This window comes from Vanellus vanellus (genome assembly GCF_965231255.1).
Source record: "Vanellus vanellus genome assembly, chromosome: 19".
Classification (NCBI taxonomy): Eukaryota; Metazoa; Chordata; class Aves; order Charadriiformes; family Charadriidae; genus Vanellus; species Vanellus vanellus.
The window spans coordinates 5,779,667-5,799,300 of NC_138924.1; the positions used below are offsets into that span (position 1 = coordinate 5,779,667).

The 19,634-nt window shown below is 43.6% G+C and overlaps 1 protein-coding gene across 1 annotated transcript in view; it reads right to left on the bottom strand.

Moving 5' to 3' along the window:
• Window positions 1-19,634, bottom strand: part of AP2B1 (adaptor related protein complex 2 subunit beta 1) — an 81,111-nt gene that overhangs the window by 50,057 nt on the left and 11,420 nt on the right. The window contains exons 6-9 of the mRNA XM_082493038.1: window positions 8,057-8,247; window positions 5,642-5,863; window positions 4,625-4,745; window positions 2,337-2,432 (exon numbers count right to left, since the gene is read on the bottom strand). Of these exons, the coding sequence (XP_082349164.1) occupies window positions 2,337-2,432; window positions 4,625-4,745; window positions 5,642-5,863; window positions 8,057-8,247 (630 nt within the window). The remainder of the gene's footprint in view (window positions 1-2,336; window positions 2,433-4,624; window positions 4,746-5,641; window positions 5,864-8,056; window positions 8,248-19,634) is intronic.

Consider the following 19,634-nt stretch of genomic DNA (forward strand, 5'->3'; position numbering starts at 1 on the left):
TTTCCTTTTCCCGCAGGAGTGGTACTTTATTTCCTTATAATCAAAAGCATCAGATGACTTCGTCTAGTGCTGCCAATGGAGCAAACCAACGCACAACCCACTCACCTCATGCTACCCAGTCTAGCTACACCACACAGTTTGCTTTGGAGGTACCCAAGCAAACTCTGAGCCTGGGTAGTCCATCCATGCAAAATGACATCCTGACATCCCCCAAACCGCTATGACTGGCAAAACCTGGGCAAAATCCGGGCAAAATCCATCAGCCTTGCAATTCAGCATGGGTACTGCTTACGTTTCCAAAGCGAGCGCTACCTCTGCTGTTGGCACCGTGCGCTGCTGTGCAGCACAGGTAATGCCACACTTGCTCTACGGCGCATGTCACAGCAGGCAAATTTATGTACTGTCTTACTCTTCTAGGAGAGACCTTTAGACAAAAGTAGGATCCCTGAAGGCAGAGCTGAGGTTTCCTGTGAATACTCATTCATCAACAGCTCCTGCCGGCTGTGCTCTATGTCAAAAAGCAGATTTCTAAGCCTTGGAAACTTGGACACTGATGGCTGTAAGAACGTTCTTCCATTAGTCATAACTCACAGTGCAAACAGCCTCTAAGTAAGCACAGATGCACTGGGGACAGGGATTAACCTACAGATGAGGACACTGTAATGAGTTGTTCTATATTTGCCCTCTTTAAATGTGGCTCGTCAGAGGAGTAAACAGACCTTATCTGTAGCAGCAGCATCTTCATAGGAGCATTGCTAAAAAAATCAAGGTTAACACTACTTACTGAGACACACACAATTACAATTAGAGGGTCACTTCAAATTTGCCGGGACATTATTATTAGTCCTTTGCACATCGAGTGTGACTGTCATGGCGTCAGGGAAGGGAAGAAAGAGTATAGGGGATGAGGGCAGGAAACGATAAAAACTTCTAAAACCATCCTGATACTGCAGGAATACACCACCTTTCATGTGAAACTGGGACAGACACGTGGCCGAGTCCTAGTGAGAAAGTCCCTACTGAGAACTAAAGCAAGCTCCCGCTCCCCAGCACAAGCACTGCTACAAAAAGGGCCGCCACCACCTTCTTTGTACTTCTCAGTAGCCCTCTTCCACGCTCAAGAGCATTTTGTACTGTCAGTGCTGCGGCTCCATCCAGACAGCCTCCTGCCTGCACTGACATGGACGGAGCACTACGGTATTTTGCACTGCAGCCATGAAACAGAGGCAGCGATCACCCGCTCTGTTGGGCCCTGCATAAAAGAAAGTCCGTGGCAGTGATAAGCCTCTGAGAGCCGAAGGAAGAGAAGGCTGCATGGGCGGTCAGTTCTCTCAGACGGACAGAAGTTGGTGTCCTCTTTACACAGACTTACAATAGTTTAGCTGCAACAAGAGAAACCTGTGCACAGACACTAGGCTCAGCCAGGCATGATTAGGTTTTTATTTAAATCTGCTGTCAGGAAATGCTCATGGGAACACACTTTAGCAAATGCTAAATGAGCTCAGCTGAAATTAGACCACTTATGTGACATTTTGCACTCAGTTATCAGTTTACTGAAAAGTACCAACACCACAGCATAAGTCTTCTCTCTCTTCACAGGCTTTCTGAGCTCCTGTCAAGCATACCAGGTTCATTTACAGGGAAATTAACAGGGACAACACTAAAAAAAATAATATTCTATTACGAGCATTTTGGTGGCTGTTCAACCGGCAGAGGACATTTCAGACTGCTGTTTTGGATAACTGCAGAGGTTCTTGGGAACTTATTTGCATAAGTATCTGGGCTAAAAAGAGCACACTCCAAATGAAGCCACAAGCTATACAGAGCTTTAACACTAGATAAGCAGATAGGGTCGCTCTATGTTTGTGCAAATTGCACTTAAGTGGCCCAGATCTCTCTAATTCTATGCTGGTGTTCTATTCAGCTGAAATGGGGACACAAAATATTTCACAACACTGAGTTCCTCTGCACAATCTCTTCTCCTTCCCCCTTCAAAAGGTCAGGCCACAGCTATTAAAGGAGATCCTCATGGATAAGTTGTCATTGTTCCAATGAAACCAGTGCAGTAAGATATTCCACCAAGGATGATTTAGCTGCCTTGCTCTGCCTGCAAGCTGAGGTCTGAGAGGAGCACGTCACCCTCCTGTGATGTACTCAACTGGAGCTCACAAGTTCTACTGTTCAGTTGGGGCTTGCCCATGAGCATCACATATCCAGGTCACTTGATTGCTAACACAGGAGCAATGAAAATTTGTGTAATGTGGGAATGAGATGGTGAAGCCCATCATTGTTTCTGAAGACAGAGAGCCCCAGAAAACCTCGTTCCAAATACTTGCCTCAACTTTGATGGCACAGCGCCCAATTGCTCGGACAGCCTTGCGCACAAAGTCAACGTCCACCTCAGTAGCGTATTCCTTGAGCTCTGCCAGGACCTGCGGAGAAAGTGCACCAACGTGAGTCCCCGGGGTCACAGAGAGAACATCCCACTCTGACAAGCGATGCTGCCTGAATACCAGAACATGAGCAGGATGTATTCTTTCACTGCTAGCCACATGCTTTCACAGCTAACATAGTCAAACTCTGCAATCAGTCTTTATCTCTGAAACCCACCGGCTTGGATTAGGCAGCAAGACTTGGTTTCGGCTGGCCAAAGCCAAAAGATGGATTGGTCTAGCTGATTTTCAAATCACCCTGAACAAAACCTGGGAACAAAATCAGCCCTGACAAACTTAAATATTGCAATTCCTTCTTACACCGAAAACAGAGTGAAATAGGGGTCACATCCACACACCCAGATTTTATGTATGGTTTATTGTACTTATTGTTCTACATTCACTGTATGCAAAGCTCTCAGCAACAACTATTTTTTATCTCTCGTTTTCTGTGCTGAGATGAACCTCTGGATCCCTAGCTGATCCAAAAGGAGGATGAAGAGGAGTCCTGAGGACACCCTAGAACACCTATACAGAGATTAATAACAGTGTGAAGATATTACCCCTCTTAAGAATAAGGTTTTGTCAGTTTTTTTGCTAATGGAAACTGAACAAAGGCTTAAACCAGGACCTGTTGGGATGTTACAGACCACTAACTAAAAAGCCACTTTGTCTTAAACAAATTGCTTAGCTTAGAAAAAAATTATTTTAAAAAAAAGAGGCTACGCATTTATATTCCCTCAAAATCTCATTTGTTTCAGTTTCTCATGTCAAACATGACATCAGGGATTTCATCGTGATGTCACAAATAGATTGCAAGGGAGAGGTGAACAGCATAAAGCCAGACAGTTGTTTGAAAAATCTCTAGTCGATACCAATTGCTCAGAACAATGACAAGATAAAGAGGCCTTGAAGGGCCAGACTGCAGACAAATAAATCTGCAAGGAGTAGACAGGACATCTGTGTTTTGAAGTTTTATTATTTCCTTGGATGATCTATGCTGCACAGCACTTAGAGCACCCTGGTTTAGTAGCTTATGCTTTTCAAATGCTGCCCGAGTCCACGTGCCTCGGATTAACCAGTCTGCCGCCTTGGTCTACAACGGGCTTGGAGATGAAGAGTCTCGACAAGCCGCACAGAGAGGATGTGGGTAGAAGGCTGCTCTCCTTGGGTCTCATTTCAGGGCATATTTTTGATGAAACCTGGGTTGTTTTTAGGAATGCCTCTTTAGAACCAGGAAGAGATTCATTCATTAGTCTGCAGACCCCAGTTCCAGACTTTGCCCTCCAGACACCACTGCCTTTCATCCAAACAACCTGCACTATCTGAACATTATGCATTAAAATTGGTATGGAGTCTACCAAGAGCAAACAAAATTCTGAATACGTTCTCACGGAAACTGATTTTTAAAATGTTTTCCATGTCCCCAGTCCAAAAGGGGCATGAATTACTTTGCTCTGTTCCAAAAAACCATCAGAAGAGAGAGCTGCTTAGAAGCTGCTCAAAAACATCACATTAAATGAAATTGGTTGGTGACAATTAGGGTAGGACAATAATAGCACTAACCAGAGGCATTAATCATTCTGCATTAGTGTTAGGTCTTGTGGCCAGGGTGGCACTCAAGAACACTTCCTTTAAAAAGGGAATTTGGATTAAAACTACATCAAATTCAAGGAGAATCTACACTGTAAAGCAGTTGCAATTCAGTTTAGTTTTAGCAATTTCCACTCTGGAAGCAAGTTAAGCAAAATAAAGGTTATTTTAGCTCTGAGGAGTGCCTGTGCAAGGGTTTAACAATTTAACTAGTACACTTGAAATTCACACTTCAGTAAACGTTGGCCTTTCTGAATGCCTCCATTAGAGGCACACCTCTCACTTGAAATAAGTCTCTCATTCCAACCTCAGCACTAGCAATGACTCATTTGACAGGAGATATCCACTCTCCTCCTGGAATTGTAATCTGTAAAATAAGATCTACCTAATGGTCACGATGTAAGACACACCATTCTATTAACATTTAAATTATGGAGGAAACTCCAACATCTCCCATTAAGTAGCTGCAAAGAGCACTATACCAGGGACAGTCCTGCCTAAAAGCCAGGACAACACTAACAGTAGTTGCATGCATCCTCATGCAAGGACCATGAGAGGGTTTTCCATCCCCAGAACACATCAGAAGTTCTTCAGCTGACCTGGGCAATGTTTGCTTGAGAAGCTAGGCGGATCATGATGTCCAATTTCTCCAGTTTGACATAGATGGGGTCATTGTACTTCACAAAGAACACCTTGATTTCCTGCTTCAGGATTTCAGGCCTGGAGGGAACATAACGTTGCTTCACTCGAGACAGGTAAAAACAATAAGCTCTATCCTAACAAAAGGTATCTTTAGCTCAGAGATCTACCCAAACATTCCCTGAGAAACAGAATGGTGTCACTTTGTGTCCAGGACATGCAAACAAACATACGAGAAGAACAATTAGAAGAAAGTTAGAAAGCTGGAGAAAAAAAATAATATTGTTTAGCTACAAAATGCAGAATTCAAGTCTCTCTAACTATACCTACATCTCTGCTTCCTCCATTTGAACTGCTGAGCCAACCACTGCAGTCAGTTGAGGAAGAATGAATAACATCCTTATCTCAATGCAAAACCCACCCACAAACTCATTTTCTGCTTTCACTTGCAAGACACCAGTGCACAGTAACTCTGCCCCGAATACAACCACAAAGCGCTATCCAACCTATGCTACCTTTCCAGCAAGGAACAGCAGTATTTAAACTTGCATGTGGGAGTAAACTGGCAAAAAAAACCCCCAACTTGCTGTACATCAATATGTCACCAGCCTGGTTCTTCTGTGCTGAAGAGAATAGCAGAGGCACATTGAGTTTCTACAGGTCACTATGAACTGCAGAGTTACAGCCTCTTTCCTATTTGCAATCTGATTTATAGTCTAATAAGAGGCAGTTCTTACTGGTCTTAAGAAGGTGGTGAAGAGAGAGGCAGGTAAAGAAACACTGTATGATACCGGTATCACAGGGATGCTGTAAAGAAAATGAAATCAGGCTACCAGAGTCATGAGACTGCTTACTCCATCCCTCGAGGGATCTGACCCTGGATTAAATGAAGTGCTGTACATGTGGAAATATCTGAAGGTCTGAGATAACCAGATGCCCTTCTTCAACCAAGGAATAAACACCCCTTGAGGCTTTACCTTTTCTGCACAATCAAGTTGATGTTCCTCAGGGCAACATACTGAACTTCTGGCTCTCCAGACAGCAGGGTCACCAGCGGTGGGGCAAGTTTCTTCAGCAGCATGTTGTAATAGTCAGAGTCCTTGGGAAGAAGTTCCAGGAACTTCATCAAGACCTTCACTGCTGACAGCACCACAGCCGAGTTGGCATGAGACAGCCGAGGGGTCACCCGTTCACAAATGCTGGGGACAGGGGAATAAGAAAGTGTTCACATGTATCTCAGAACATTTCAGATCTTATCTGAATTTATGAGATTGTACATGGCTGAAGACAGCTTCTCAGGCACTACTTTGCTTTGGTTTTGTTCGCAAAGAACAGGCAAAGACCTGCTTTCCTGAACACAGCAGGAAGCAAACAAGAATGACTTCTCTCACAGCTTCAACATTCTCTCCTGCCACAGTTAGCTCAGGAACTCTTCCAGCTCTCAGCATTACAGCCCCAACGCATGTGCGGTTATTAGTGCTTTCTGCCTTTGCCTGGTGGTATTCTCTATTTCTGTGATCTTGTCTGTCACTTACAAACACAACTTTAACAAAACAGCTATCAGAAAAACAATTCAGCCCCCATATAATCATTCAAAGGTTATACTCGCTTCTGGCTTGATTGGGGGGTTTGCTGCCATTTCAACCATTTGTTTCTGCAAAAAAAGGTTTGCGTTACTCTGAAGACATAGGGAAAGAGTGACCTAAATACCCTGCCAAGTCTCAGCTTCACCACTTGCCTCAGTGGATCCTATAATCAACAGCATCCTAAACAACCCATCCCAAGCAGAAAGGAAGTTTGGGTTCATATGGTCTTTCTTACAGCATCTGTCAAGTTTCTTCCCACCCCCTCCTGCACATTGCTAACCCAGAACAATCTTATTCCCATCTGTGCCTCTGGAAGTTTCTTTCCCTGAAAGATTTGCTTTCAGCCACCCTGGAAGGGAAGCAGCACGGCTAAGCGAAGAGCAGAGGAGTCTAAGGCAGAGTTGGGGACAGCCCCCAGCTGCCGCTGCCCAAGGTCACCTGGCCTGCCAAAGCTGCTTCATCTCTCCGTGCCTCCGTTTCTCCATGCACAGGGGAAACAACACCAACCTTGCTGTAAAGGAGAACACTACATAAACCTAGGTGCTGTCATTCTCCTATCTGAAATAAGGCAAAGCTCCGAGAGTCAAACTCCACGCAAAGGAGTAGGAGTAGTTACTGCCCATCCAATTTTACACACCACTTCAGAGGAAGTATGGATGAGGAACTGGGACATATTCACAGTTGTTCAAACTAGCGGTCCCCTTCTGGCAAAGCTAGGGTAATACTGGCCTGACACCCCAGAGATCTCGGCGGGTTTCTAGCACTCATTAATAGCTGTTTCTGGCACAGAAACACAACACAAGGGGGAAGGAGGTGGTGGTGGGGGAAAATAAAAAAAATAAAAAATACACTACTGGCAGGCTTTTTTAAAAAAGTGGATTACCTGTTGTGTCTCAAAAAAAAAAAAAAAAAAACAACACACACAACACAATGAAGAAACCCCTCAAGTTTGAAAAGGCCTGCCCAGGATTTTGCATGTCGGCCTGTGGCCCTTCCTCCCCCTCCACCCCCCACACCATCTACATGAAATACATCAAGTCTGAGAATCCCCTGTTCCAAGCAATTTTCCTTGCTGGTTCCTTGTTCTCTTGGGTACAGAATCTGACTTTTTGTGATTCTGGACACAGATGAGGAGGAGGCTTGAAGCGCATGAATTAACACCCCACCACCTAAACCCTCGGCTCTTTGTATTTAGCTTTAGTCATTGCAGCTAAAGGTAAAAGCACAAGGGTGAATTTGGAGTGATAAGAAAAATCATTTCTTACCTTTATTTTCAGTTCTATCATATCATAGCCTAAGTTTTAGTTGGAAAAAATATTCCAGTCTCAAACCTGCAGTACTTTAGAAGCCCCCAAACCTATAAGGGGTTCTTGCTTCTCAAAGTAGCAAAACCAGATTTGAAAGCTCTGCTTCAAAACAGAAAATCCTCCAAAGGATGTCTCCAGATGGGTCAACCATTGTTACAGATTTGGCCTTGGGCTGATCCCTTCTCAGTAGTGCCAGTTCCCATAAGAATGGAAAGAAGTTAAAAAAAAAAAAAAAAAAAAAAAAGCTAACGATAAACAGAGAAAGTGGGAGAGTTCTGCAAAGGGAAGGGGCAGGTTTCCAGCATCAGCCCAAACTACCTAAAGTTGCCTCTCTTTCAAATCTCTTTCACTTCAAGTCTTATTTATGCTGTTACACACCTGAACACATACCCCTGATATTAGAAGCCCTTTTCAGAGTTGCAACACTGTCAGAAGCCTGCAAGTGCTCTGCTACCAAATAACCTTAAATGGCCCGTGCGAAGAGCAGGAACAAGCATACCTCTGAGCTTCACGATCATCCTTGGGGTTGTAGTTGGACAGACAGTCCAGGATGAAGATCTGGCCCCACTCCGTGCACTCATTTAAAGCCGTCAGCAGCTTGTTAATGTTCTGAGGGTTCAAATCCAGCAGGTTGCTGTTGGGATGCGATTCACTGATTTCTGACAAGGCAGCCACAGCGTTCGCTACCACCTGGGAGAAGACACAAGGAGATGCATTCTTTGCTAGCATGCCATCAGTGGCTTGGCAGGGATTAACTTGGGCTTAGCATGGGTTACACATGGGAAACAAATGCCAAGATCCTGGTGTGCGCCATCAGCTGCCCAGCAGCAGCCACTCTGTCAGTCATCTGAGCCTTCAGGGACCCAGTACAACCTCACAACCAACTTGGAGAGCCCAAAGCTTGACAGTAACCTTGCTCTTTACCAAAATCTGAAGAGTCTCTTGGGGAAGAAGCAAAATAGCAGCAGCACAGCAGGAGGAGGCTGCTGACACACACAGGAAACATGAAAAGCCAGCATGGGCACAAACAGCATTGAAAGTGTTTTTGTTGAAGATAAACAAAAGTTAAAGTCACCTCTCGACAGAATAGGGACCTGGGACCAGGATCTCACAAGAGACTTTACTCTGGAGGGAGCTTGAGGTGGCATCAGAGCGTCCACACGGCACAAGAACATCTCACCTTCCTTCAGGCTCCAGGCTTCCACCCTGGCTTGCTTCAAGTAGGCATCATCTCCCCCCACTTCCAGGAGATGCTCAACTGATTCAGTCAAAGTCTCAAAACCTCAAATTGCCCTACTCATTCAGGAATGGATACCTCTTGCCTAATTTCCCCCTGGCAGTTCCATGACACATTGCTTAACAAGATCTGAGAAATGAGAAGAACAGTCTCCTTGGTAAGAGGAGGTATCAGGTGCCAGGCAGCCTTCAGCCCCATAGCAAGTCTGTCAGGTTGCCCAGTTTGAAAGCAAACACACAGCTTCCCTAAAATGGACAGTGCCTACTAAATTTTTAATAACACATATTTCAGTTCCAAACTGAATTTGGAATCCATAGCATCCATTTGTCTGCTTTGTGGAGTCCCCTTAAAGAGAGCACTCCAGCACAACTCATCATTGAAAACATTCTTGCTGCATTTAAGACTATATAAGGTCTTCTCTTTTCTAAGGATGGATGAAAGGGAGCAGAGAGGAGGTCCATCCAGGCTCCAGCCTGACAAGAGCGAGAAGTGGGAATGCGACACAAATTTCTAATCCTTAGTTCCATACTCAAGTTCAACAGTTCTAACAGATGCCATGTGAAGATTTTTAAAATAGAAGAGTTGCAGAATATATAGACAAAAATAGAAAATTTGCAGACAAGACAAAGTCTTATTTTTCTCGCTAACTAGAAAAAGGATTTAAGCCTGAGTTTGACACACAAAACTGATATACCCTATGACAAGGCATTTTCAGGATATTTTACAATGTACATCATGTCCAGCCCAACTCACAATTCATACCCAACAAAATGAAGATTTATAGCATTATTTTCTATGGGATTAAGGCAAAGAAACATCTTATCTAAAATCATCTGATTCTTTGGATGACTAAAGATGCTTTTGATGCAGTACACTGAAAACAAGAACAGCATGACCAGAAAATTCTCTGCATTGTTCCCATCACTGCTTGTCATTAAACCAATATATTCCAAAGTCATTGCACAAGCGATGTTGATTGTTTTGCATTTCACACCTAGAGGTCAGAGATAGGATTTTGATCCAAGATTTTATGAATTTCATTAGCTGAATGAGCCTTCTGTCACCAAAATCATTAACAATCAGAACTGCTGTCTTCTTGTACTGTTTTAATGAGTATCTTATTAAGATATGCTGCTTATTCTTCCCGTTATTTAATTTGCCTAATTCCTGAACGGTTAATGTGACACAGCATAAAACTGAAGTAAAATACAGTTTTAATTTCATCATATTTTGGAAGTTTACAAATGAAGACAAATCATAAGCAACTGGAAAGTTCAAAACCATTATGAAAAAAGGACTTTCAAAAAGAAATTTGAAGTAATAAAAAAAAGTGAGAGTCAAAGCATCGCAGAAGGGTCCCTGTCAGTTGTACTAAGGAATTGGGCTGAGCTTTGGCAAATGCACTCCCACTGCCAGGCGCTACCTTCGTTGCATTAATTGGGCCATGAGGATATCCTAAACCTTGGGGCAAGTACAAGTCAATGCAGCTGTGCTTAAGTTTCTTTCCTTGCAGAATAAGTGAAGTCTATCACTTTAAGTTTGCCACAGGCAAAGGATGCACAGAAATGGTGTTACCATGGGCTGCCTCGTACATAGTAGCTCCAACCCAGAGACATGGCTGTGAACGAGGTCTTCCTTTCAGGATCTTTCCGTGCTCTTTTCAGGAACTAGCATGGCAGCATAAATGCAAGTGTCCACATCAAAGCTGAGGATGGGACAATACATGGCAACCCAACAGATGTCAGATTTCCATTGAAAACATCCATAAGGAAGAGTGTCAGATGGCAAGATGCACTTAGGAGTATGGGCTGTGGTCTCCTTGGGTGTTACAAAAAATGGACTGGAAGGGGCTCCAAAACGTTTGGTGGCAGCTCAGTTCTGCCAGATGGGCTGGGATGGACAATCTCATCGCCCACATTTACAGCTAGCCCCCACCTGCTACCTTAGCAGTGCTGCGGTCAGCTTGGTGACAAGATGATAAATGAAGCAAAAAGGGATAAGGGAAGGGATGGGGAGTATCTTCAAACTTTAAGCAACATTTATTAAAAAAAAAAAAGTAATTGCTGGCGATTTGCACTGAACATATTGATATGTTACAGTATGCCAACAAAAATAATTAGCATCTTCAAGGCTTTTTACACAGCCGCAGCACAGTTGAAATGAAAACAGATTTCAGGAACCAGTCCAACATAAACACGTACGCACGCTCACCTCTCTCCATTGGCACTGCCATTGGCTTCATTATGAGACAGGAACATCAAGCAATACAAGCCCGCACTGCATGGTTTCATTCTAGCACACAACGACTCCTGCTTTGCTGACAGCTCTCACTAAGTAATGGCTCAGGCAACAGGTAAACAAAGATTGAAGCTCTGTCCACAGTTTGGGACACTGATAGTTATCATTCAGGCAGGGAAAAAAGGTCCATTGAGAACCAGTCAACACCAATTCATACATTACATCACCTGGTAGCCTAGTATATACTTTGGCAGTCACATGAGTGTCACTGGAAATATTTAGAAAGATGTTTCGGCCAAAGAAAATCTACAAGCTCAAAGCTGAACCTTAAGTCTTCAAGCCGGTTGATACTTCTTCCTTAACAGAGGAACACAAGATAGTGAAGTCCAACTACACTGAACAGCAAGTACAAGGTACAAAGTGATAAAATAAGTTACACAACAGGTTAGGGTTTTTTTACCTTGAAAATAAATAGCAATGAAGATTACTTTTAATATTTCCCTAAGGAAGTACAAGCTAAAGCTTTACAAGTGGTATAGGACAAAGTCCTCCATGGAACCAAAGAAGATTCACAGCCAATGCCATATCTTGGCTGAGGAAAAAAAAGCCACAAGCTTCTTCAGCAAAAAAAAAAAAAAATAAAATATTCTCTGCTTTTCAAAAGATGCAACAAGTTCATTTTGACGAGAAACCAACCAGGAATTGGAGAACTTATCTCACAGATTGGAAGGAGACTAAAAGGTCAATAAACTAACATCTAGTATAGTCTTTAGTTCTCAAAAATAATGAAAGAAACTGAGATCAACCCACTAGATAAAGATATGTGAGCCCAGAGCATTAATGAACAGGAAAAGCTTTTAAAACCTTAAACGTGTAAGTTAACTCCATGGCAAAATGCCCCACTTGACTCACAATTAAGAATACTGTCTTTAAGCTAACAGCTACCAACCAATGAGAATCAGTCTTAAAAAAAAAAAACCTAGAAAGTACAAATGCAGAGCAGATTGAAGATTTAATAATAATAGGCCCCTGGCTTGCTGATTTAAATCAGTTCACCCTGGGTACACTTCAATATTATTCAAATGCAGTCACAGCATCAGCCCGTTAGAGCACAGTTGAGCCGAATGACAATAAACCTGCTTTTTGGCTGGAATTTCCCAACAAATTTAGACTCTCGGAGAAGTGTCACTGGGATGAGGATAACTAAATCTCACAGGCTTTTATTAAAAAAAAAAAATAAAATAAACCCTGCACTTAAAACTACATTAGAGATTTAACAAGAACCCAACATTTTTAAACCCACCTACAGACAAACCCCCTCTGCAGCCAGAGAGACCAGATCCGACCTCGCGGAGAGCTGCAGAGGTAGGAACGCTGATTTGCTAGTTATTCCTTCTGGCAGCTCAAACCTTTAGCTCCGAGCAAATGGTATAAAATACATTAACAAGGAGGAAAGGGGGTGGGTGAAAAACCCGAGTGTCTGCCTATCAACCCACACGGAAAAGCTTTGCAGGGGGTGGGGGGACAGGAGGGAAGCTAGGCAGATCTAGAACGCCAAACAATCAAAGCAATCAGATTATTCTGCTAGCATCCCAGGCTAATTGGAAATTAAACCAAGTGTGTAATGGAGTTAATGAAATACAACATTCTGCCGCTTAAAACAGGAACCTCTGGCTCACCATCCCATTAAAATGAGGAGAAAATTAAGAAAAAGAAGAAAAATTAAGCAGCTCTGAAAGGATGCTGAGGAAAGGCAGCCTTCCCCACGTAGCTGGAGGCTCCTACCCTCAAGAGAGCCAGGCACCACGTGATGTTTTCGAGAACGGAGAGGTGCTGACATTTTTGAAGAGCACGCTGAGCTTGCATGATACGTCCATGTCATTAAGCACAAACTCCCAAATGGGATATCAGGGGCATCCGCATGGATGCATGTCACAGGGCCACTCGTTTTCATGGCCACAGATGCTGCTGTGTGCCTGAAAGGTCCCTAACAAGTAACCAACAGGGACATGCTCTCTCTCTGGAGTACATGACCCCCGCTTCTGTTCATGTTAATGATATCTTTCACCTAGAAGCGCCCCTTTACTTTGCTTCCCTAGAAATGGTCTATGAGCTATTAAAATGGCCCAAGCAGGCAAATTAGAGAGCCTTTGTGAACCTCTCACACCATTAATGCATGTTACGTGTATGGCTTGAAACAAAAACTCTGGGAGACTAACACATCTCCAGTCTATGTATAGTCTTGGAAAGTAACAGCTCACCTGTTCTGCCTTAACTGTGACAGATTTCCAGGGCTCTGGGTAAGACATTCATCTTCCACTAATTCCATTGCAGGAGGTTGTATTTTAGCACCTAAAAGTCTGGAACCGCACTGCTGGACACGTGATCAGTTCCTGACCACGACCTGAAAATTGCTTGGGTGGTGAAGAACTCCCGCTTGCTTTTTGCAAGTAGGATGAATTTTTCTGGAGGTGGTAATGAAAGGGAAGTCAAAGTGTTATGCTTCACATGGCATGCTTGCCCTAACTGGTTTTTGCACTTCCGTGCACCTACTATGCACTGCAAAAAAACACCACTTTGACAAAAATACCACTCCTGCTCCAATGTCCTTGCAAAATCAGAACGTGTTAGTTGTAAGATAGGAAATCATACTTCCCCCAACGGGTGCACCTCTCACGGTAGGTGGGCAAGAAGCTGTTCAGGGATGGCTCCAAACACAAAGGGCTTCTCCTTGGTACAGCGGAGCCCCCAGTGCAGGAAACCAGGGGTCTGCAACCCTCTACGCTTCTTCCAGAAAGCCCCATGGTCTGATCCCAGCCTGGATCAGGTACCGATCACACACCAGGAAGGGGTTTTTTTTTGTTTTGTTTGGTTGGTGGTGGTTTTTTTTGTTTGTTTGTTTGTTTTTTTGTTTTGTTTTTTTTTTTCCCCTAGGACCCTTTGCAATTTTCCTTGCAGAGGTTCTCACTGGCACCATCCAGTGGCAAACGGCTGTCTCTGATCCAAGCAGCTATTTTGAAGAAAGGCATCAGCGAAGCAGCAACAAAAACTTGGATGTAGCCCTAGAAAGGGGGGTGCAGAGTTACAAAACATCGCAGCCACAGCGTTTTGTGACAAATGGTGCTTGTTAATAGCTAGAAGTGTCTGTTCCGACTGAAAATGTAACATCTAGACACATGTCAACAAAATTCCCCAGCACCCTGATTGATATTAGAGATCCTGGAATGATCTATTCGGCAAGACTAACACTTCGGAAATTAGACACATGCTGGTAGTGGTAATTAGAAGGAGACGGCTCTCTGATGGATGAATTTGTCAATTAAGCTTTATAAATGAGGGGTCTGGGAGTACAGACTCTGCGGAGCCATAGAAATTCATGCATTATCATAGAAACTCATTGCATCTCTCTGCTACAATACTAGTATTCAAAAAGGCCGGGGAAAGCACGGCTTCTGTGGAAGGTGCTCAAGACCAGTGTCCCTCATCCACAAGACCAGCAAACAAACAAAAAACAAAACAAAACAAAAAAATCAGGTCCTGTTTACAAGCTTGAAATTCCCTCAGACCTGTTTAGGATGACAACCTGGAGAAAAAACAGCTACTCAGTAAGTCAGAGGCCAGCCTTCCCCTGGAGAAGCAGTTGCAGGAGCTCAGCCCAAAGCCTAAAACGGGTTTCCGCAGGCAGAGCGAGCGGGGTCGGAGTGGCTAACCGGGAGCCATGCCATCGATTACAGACAGCAGCTCTCCCTTCTCCCCCAGTTTAAATCTTTGCAGTCGGACTGCTGCGACACAGACACACAGGCTGACTTCTGAACTCCCCTGGCAAGCTCCCAATTTGCTACTTTTAAGCATCCCACCACATACTTTAACATTAACATAGCCACTGTTTTACACAGGCTCCTCCACAACGTCTACCTATTTCATTCCCAGCTTGCTACTGCTTGCTGTCTGCTTACTTTGCAAAAAGTGCTGCTCTCCCTCCTGGGCAGCCTCATGTAAACAGCAGGAACACTATAAAAAGGCTCAAAGTGAAGCCCCCACTCTTCATTGACCCAATGGTCTCATTCACTGTAACATATCCAACACTGAGTAAACAAATTCCACCTACTGATGGATACAGATGCCATCAGGTGTCTCCCAGAAGGAAATATTACCTCCACCTGCAGCACAAACATTAAAAAACCCAAACCACACACAGGACCAACACAGACGTGGTTGGGGGACTTCAAGACAGTCTTCATTCTGCAACACCTAGGTTGAAAAGAAGATCATTTTATGGCTGGTGAGGCAGCTAGGGTACCTTGGAGGCAGCCCCGGGCTGACGACATGCTGTAGAGGCACAGCCCACAGCTCCCAGCAATATTCAGCTCCATACCAGGATATGAATTTTCAAGTCCTTCCCAACCTTCGTGAGCAGGAATCATGAACACATCCAGGAGCGGAGGTTCACTCCTTGTACTATACAAAACATCAGCTGCAGAGGGGAAAAAACACAGATGTGAGAAGTCCAATTTTCCCCATAATAAGTGCTTTCCTGTGCCCACGAAGAAGGTGGTGTTCTACTCCCTGTTGTACAAGAGAAGTCCCAAGTCTCAGACTGCTTCCCACAAAGTCCTTTGGGGACTCAGAGGACCACCAAGAGTTTCTCAGCAAGGGGCTCATTTCTCAGCTTTATCACACAAGCAGAGAGGGATAAAATTCCTGCAAAGTACGCAGCAGAGGACAGCCCAGGAGGTAAAAGCTGCTTCTGTTTCCAAACAGGCTCATACCTTAGGGCACTGTCTCAGAAAAACACACTACTTGCCAGGTAGTAGGAAAAAGAACAACATGGGGACCTTCTTCCTCCATAAGGTCATCCAGGAAGCCTAAACATACACCCTGAAGTTCTGGCTGGCAGAGGAGGAACCTACATGGCTTGCAGTCCTGCTTGCAGCAAGGAGAGACAAGCACTGTGACCCGTATCAACAGATTTTTAGCCTAGTCTGTGAACTAAAGGAACTCAATACTGGCTAGAGGGAATTCTGATTAGATCAAGATGGTCACATCTAGTTGTCAGATCTCAATAGATTCCCTTCTTAGTGCAGGTTAATAAATGCTAAAGGCAAAAAAAAAAAACCACCCAGGCACAACAAGAGAGTTACATTATATTCCACGCACTTGGTATATTTACTAATCAGCTTCTTATGTGATCTCAGTTTACTCTGTATTGATTCACAACAGTGTTTCTCCCAATAAACTATGATGTGTAGATGGTGTAAAGCGTAACGTATGATTATACAGCACATAAGTGCTATGTCTATACAGCCCACAAACCCACAGGAACAGAACAGCCACACCTGGGAAAGCTCTGATCCAGCATACCACAGTGATCACTCAGAGTATAAGGAAGAAGTGATGCTACAAGAAGGAATTAAAAACCTAACAGCACCTGAAAAAGAACTGCAGAAGGTGACAGCATCCTAATTTAAGCCACGTGGATAAAAGGTAGACTGACAAGAAAACTGTTCCATGGGTTAAAAGTTACCCTAGAAGGTCAAGGATTGAAAATATTTGGAAAGAGAAAGGTTGTTCCATTCAAATACTGAAAGACCAGTAAGGCTTAAGATGGATTTCCTCTTATGTTTTTCGTTAATATTTACATTCCTGAAGAAAACCAAATGCAGTGACAAACGTCAGGAGGGAACTAGTTACAAAATAAGGTGTCTAACCCCCAACGACTTTGGTTCTGCTTTAAACTGCTGCCATCTCGTGGTCTTGCTCTGCATCACCAGGGCTCAGCACTTGCAACAGTCCAACGATAAGCAATCTGTCATTAGGTCTGATTCACAAATTACAGAACAAAACAGTATCAGGAGAAATAAAAAAAAGTTTGTCCAAGACTTCAGACACTATTACCCACTGCTTCTGCTGGGTGTGAACTGTGTTCTGCAGCAATCTGCCATCCTGTGTACGAGCAGGAGTACACAAAAATCCTGGGTTGTCATACCGAAACTGTATTTTGTTAGAAATTAGTATTATGGGAGGACACGCTTTCTGAGTTGCACTATACCAAAATTACCAGCAAGAAAGGCCCTCAGGACTGAACAAGTCTATCAGCACACTGACAGCCCCAAAGCAGCCAGGCTGCAGGTTTATATTCATCTAGACCTGGTTCTGCGGAGCTTTTGACAAGGAGATGCAGAGCAAAAAAGGAGAAGTGCTTGGCTTAAGACAGCTCTGGGAAGAAATGAACATTCTCTCTATGGAGTGAAACCCTTTGGCGGGATCCCAAGTGACAAAGGGCAGCCACAAGCACTTTAGGTCCATCTGTAAAATGAGATTAAAGACTTCATCTACAATCAAACTTCTGCAGTGTAACCACCCAGTAACTGAACCGTGCCCTTGTATGCGTTATGGGCACATTGCCTGCACGAGGTAAGATATCTCGGATAACTCAGCTGAAATGCCGTAAGCCACCGATCCATCTGGCAACTTGCTATGTATATCCATATCAATACATATGCAATTAGAAGCTTTAATTAATTCATCCAGGAGAAACTGCAAAGCTACCAGAGATTTTTCAGAAAAAGCTAGTGAACTGCCAGACTCGGGTGTCAGTCCTTTAATCACAACCACAGCCAGCTCACCCGGAATGGTGCAGTCCTGCGCCTCTTCAAAAGATCACTGTGTTACTGTATTTGAATGAAGGCCAGACCCTGACAACAAAAAGCCCGGATAAAGGGGGAAAGCACCTGAGCTGTGCACCTACAGCACCTCAACAGGACTTCAAAGCAACGCCCTGAACATCCCCAGTCTCTGCTCACACTATCCTATGATAATAAACTATTAGTCCAAAAATATATGAAAAAAGTTTCTGACAAGGTCACCTCCATCTTAGTCATCTTTATGATGAGGGTGATTTGAGCTGATAGAAACACACACAATTACAAGGCAATTAGCAAGCCACAGATGGAGTTATTAACTCTACCCAGCTAGAATGGTTAGTTCTCCCTCATGTGCTAGAGGCAGCCAATTACAAAACCACAATCAAACCCCTTCTTGAAGACTCTTTTTCAACAGGAGGGTTTTTTTAGCTCCTGCTCAAAATCCTCATTTCTCAAAAGAGAGAACAAGTGTGGATTTCCAATCTAAAAAATTCTGCTTCATTAAGTGTCTAATGCTGCCTATTTCCACAAGTCATCAAAAGAGGAGAAACATTTATGATAATATAAATATGAATGAGTTTAGATAACAGGTTGCCACGATTGAGAGGCATCATTTACAGAGGAATAGGCCATAAGGATAGATCCATCTGTACCACTCTTTTCAGTAATCTTTCTTTTGATACCAGATACTCATACATAGATTTTACTTAAAAAGACCTTCCAGGCAGGGCTGCATTCCACCCAATCATGGAGAAATACTTCAATAAATATCAGCTTGCACACAAATATAACTTATCTGGCAAACACAACTCCTGGTCATCAGGACCCCCACTGGAATTTCACATGGAGAAAGCAGCAATGAGCCGGACAGTCTAACTAGGAAGATGAACCTTAATTAAGGGTGGATAGCTCTGGGACTTTTGAGGGAACAACTGTACCACAAAGGCATGAATTTCAAAGGGGACCAAAGCAATAAACTTAACTAGAAGGATTGTCTGTATTTACTAAAAATTGTAACTGGATTAAATATCGTATTAAGTCAGCAGCTATAAGAGCCCCAAATCTGATAATCTCTCCCCATGCACCCTTAAAAAGCAAGAATATAACATCTACAGTTAAAACCTGGGAAAGGGTACACAACACCAGCCACACGATCCTCTCAAAGTCTGCAGACCTGAAAACACACCATAGAATATAGAATTGCTGAGGTTGGAAGGGACCTTTAAGATCATCAAGTCCACCCATTAACCTACCCTGACAAAAACCACTTCTACACCATGTCCCCGAGTACCACATCTACCCTTTTTTTAAAAACCTCCAGGGATGGTGAATCCACCCCCTCCCTGGGCAGCCTGTTCCAGTGTTTAATAACCCTTTCAGTGAAAAAGTGTTTCCTAACATTCAATCTAAACCTCCCCTGACATAACTTAAACCCATTTCCTCTTGTCCTATCACTTGTCACCAGGGAGAAGAGGTCAGCCCCCACCTCTCTACAACCTCCTGTCAGGTAGTTGTAGAGGGTGATAAGGTCTCCCCTCAGCCTCCTCTTCTCCAGGCTAAACAACCCCAGTTCCCTCAGTCCTTCCTCACAAGATTTGTCCTCCAAATAGGCCTCTCCTCTTCATCACTACCACTCTTCCAAATTGCATTCTCCTGCTGTGACTCCTCAGCTTCAGGAAGAGCGGGTGAGTACTACGTGAGGCAGGTACTATGACCCCGCACGATTTCAGTAGTTGTAGAGCCGCAATCAGTTGCGGCAGCTGCAAAGGTTTTGCTGTCCCAGCCCATCCTCATTACCACCAAGGAGCTCATTAGTAGTACTGATGTTTTATTAGGAATCCCTATGCCAGTTTTGGTGGTTTATTTAGCAAATGGAGCATACACTGCCCACTGGTATTTCTCCTCTTCTCTCCATTCATTTAAGTCAGTATTAAGTTAATGTGCTTTTGAAATAGATA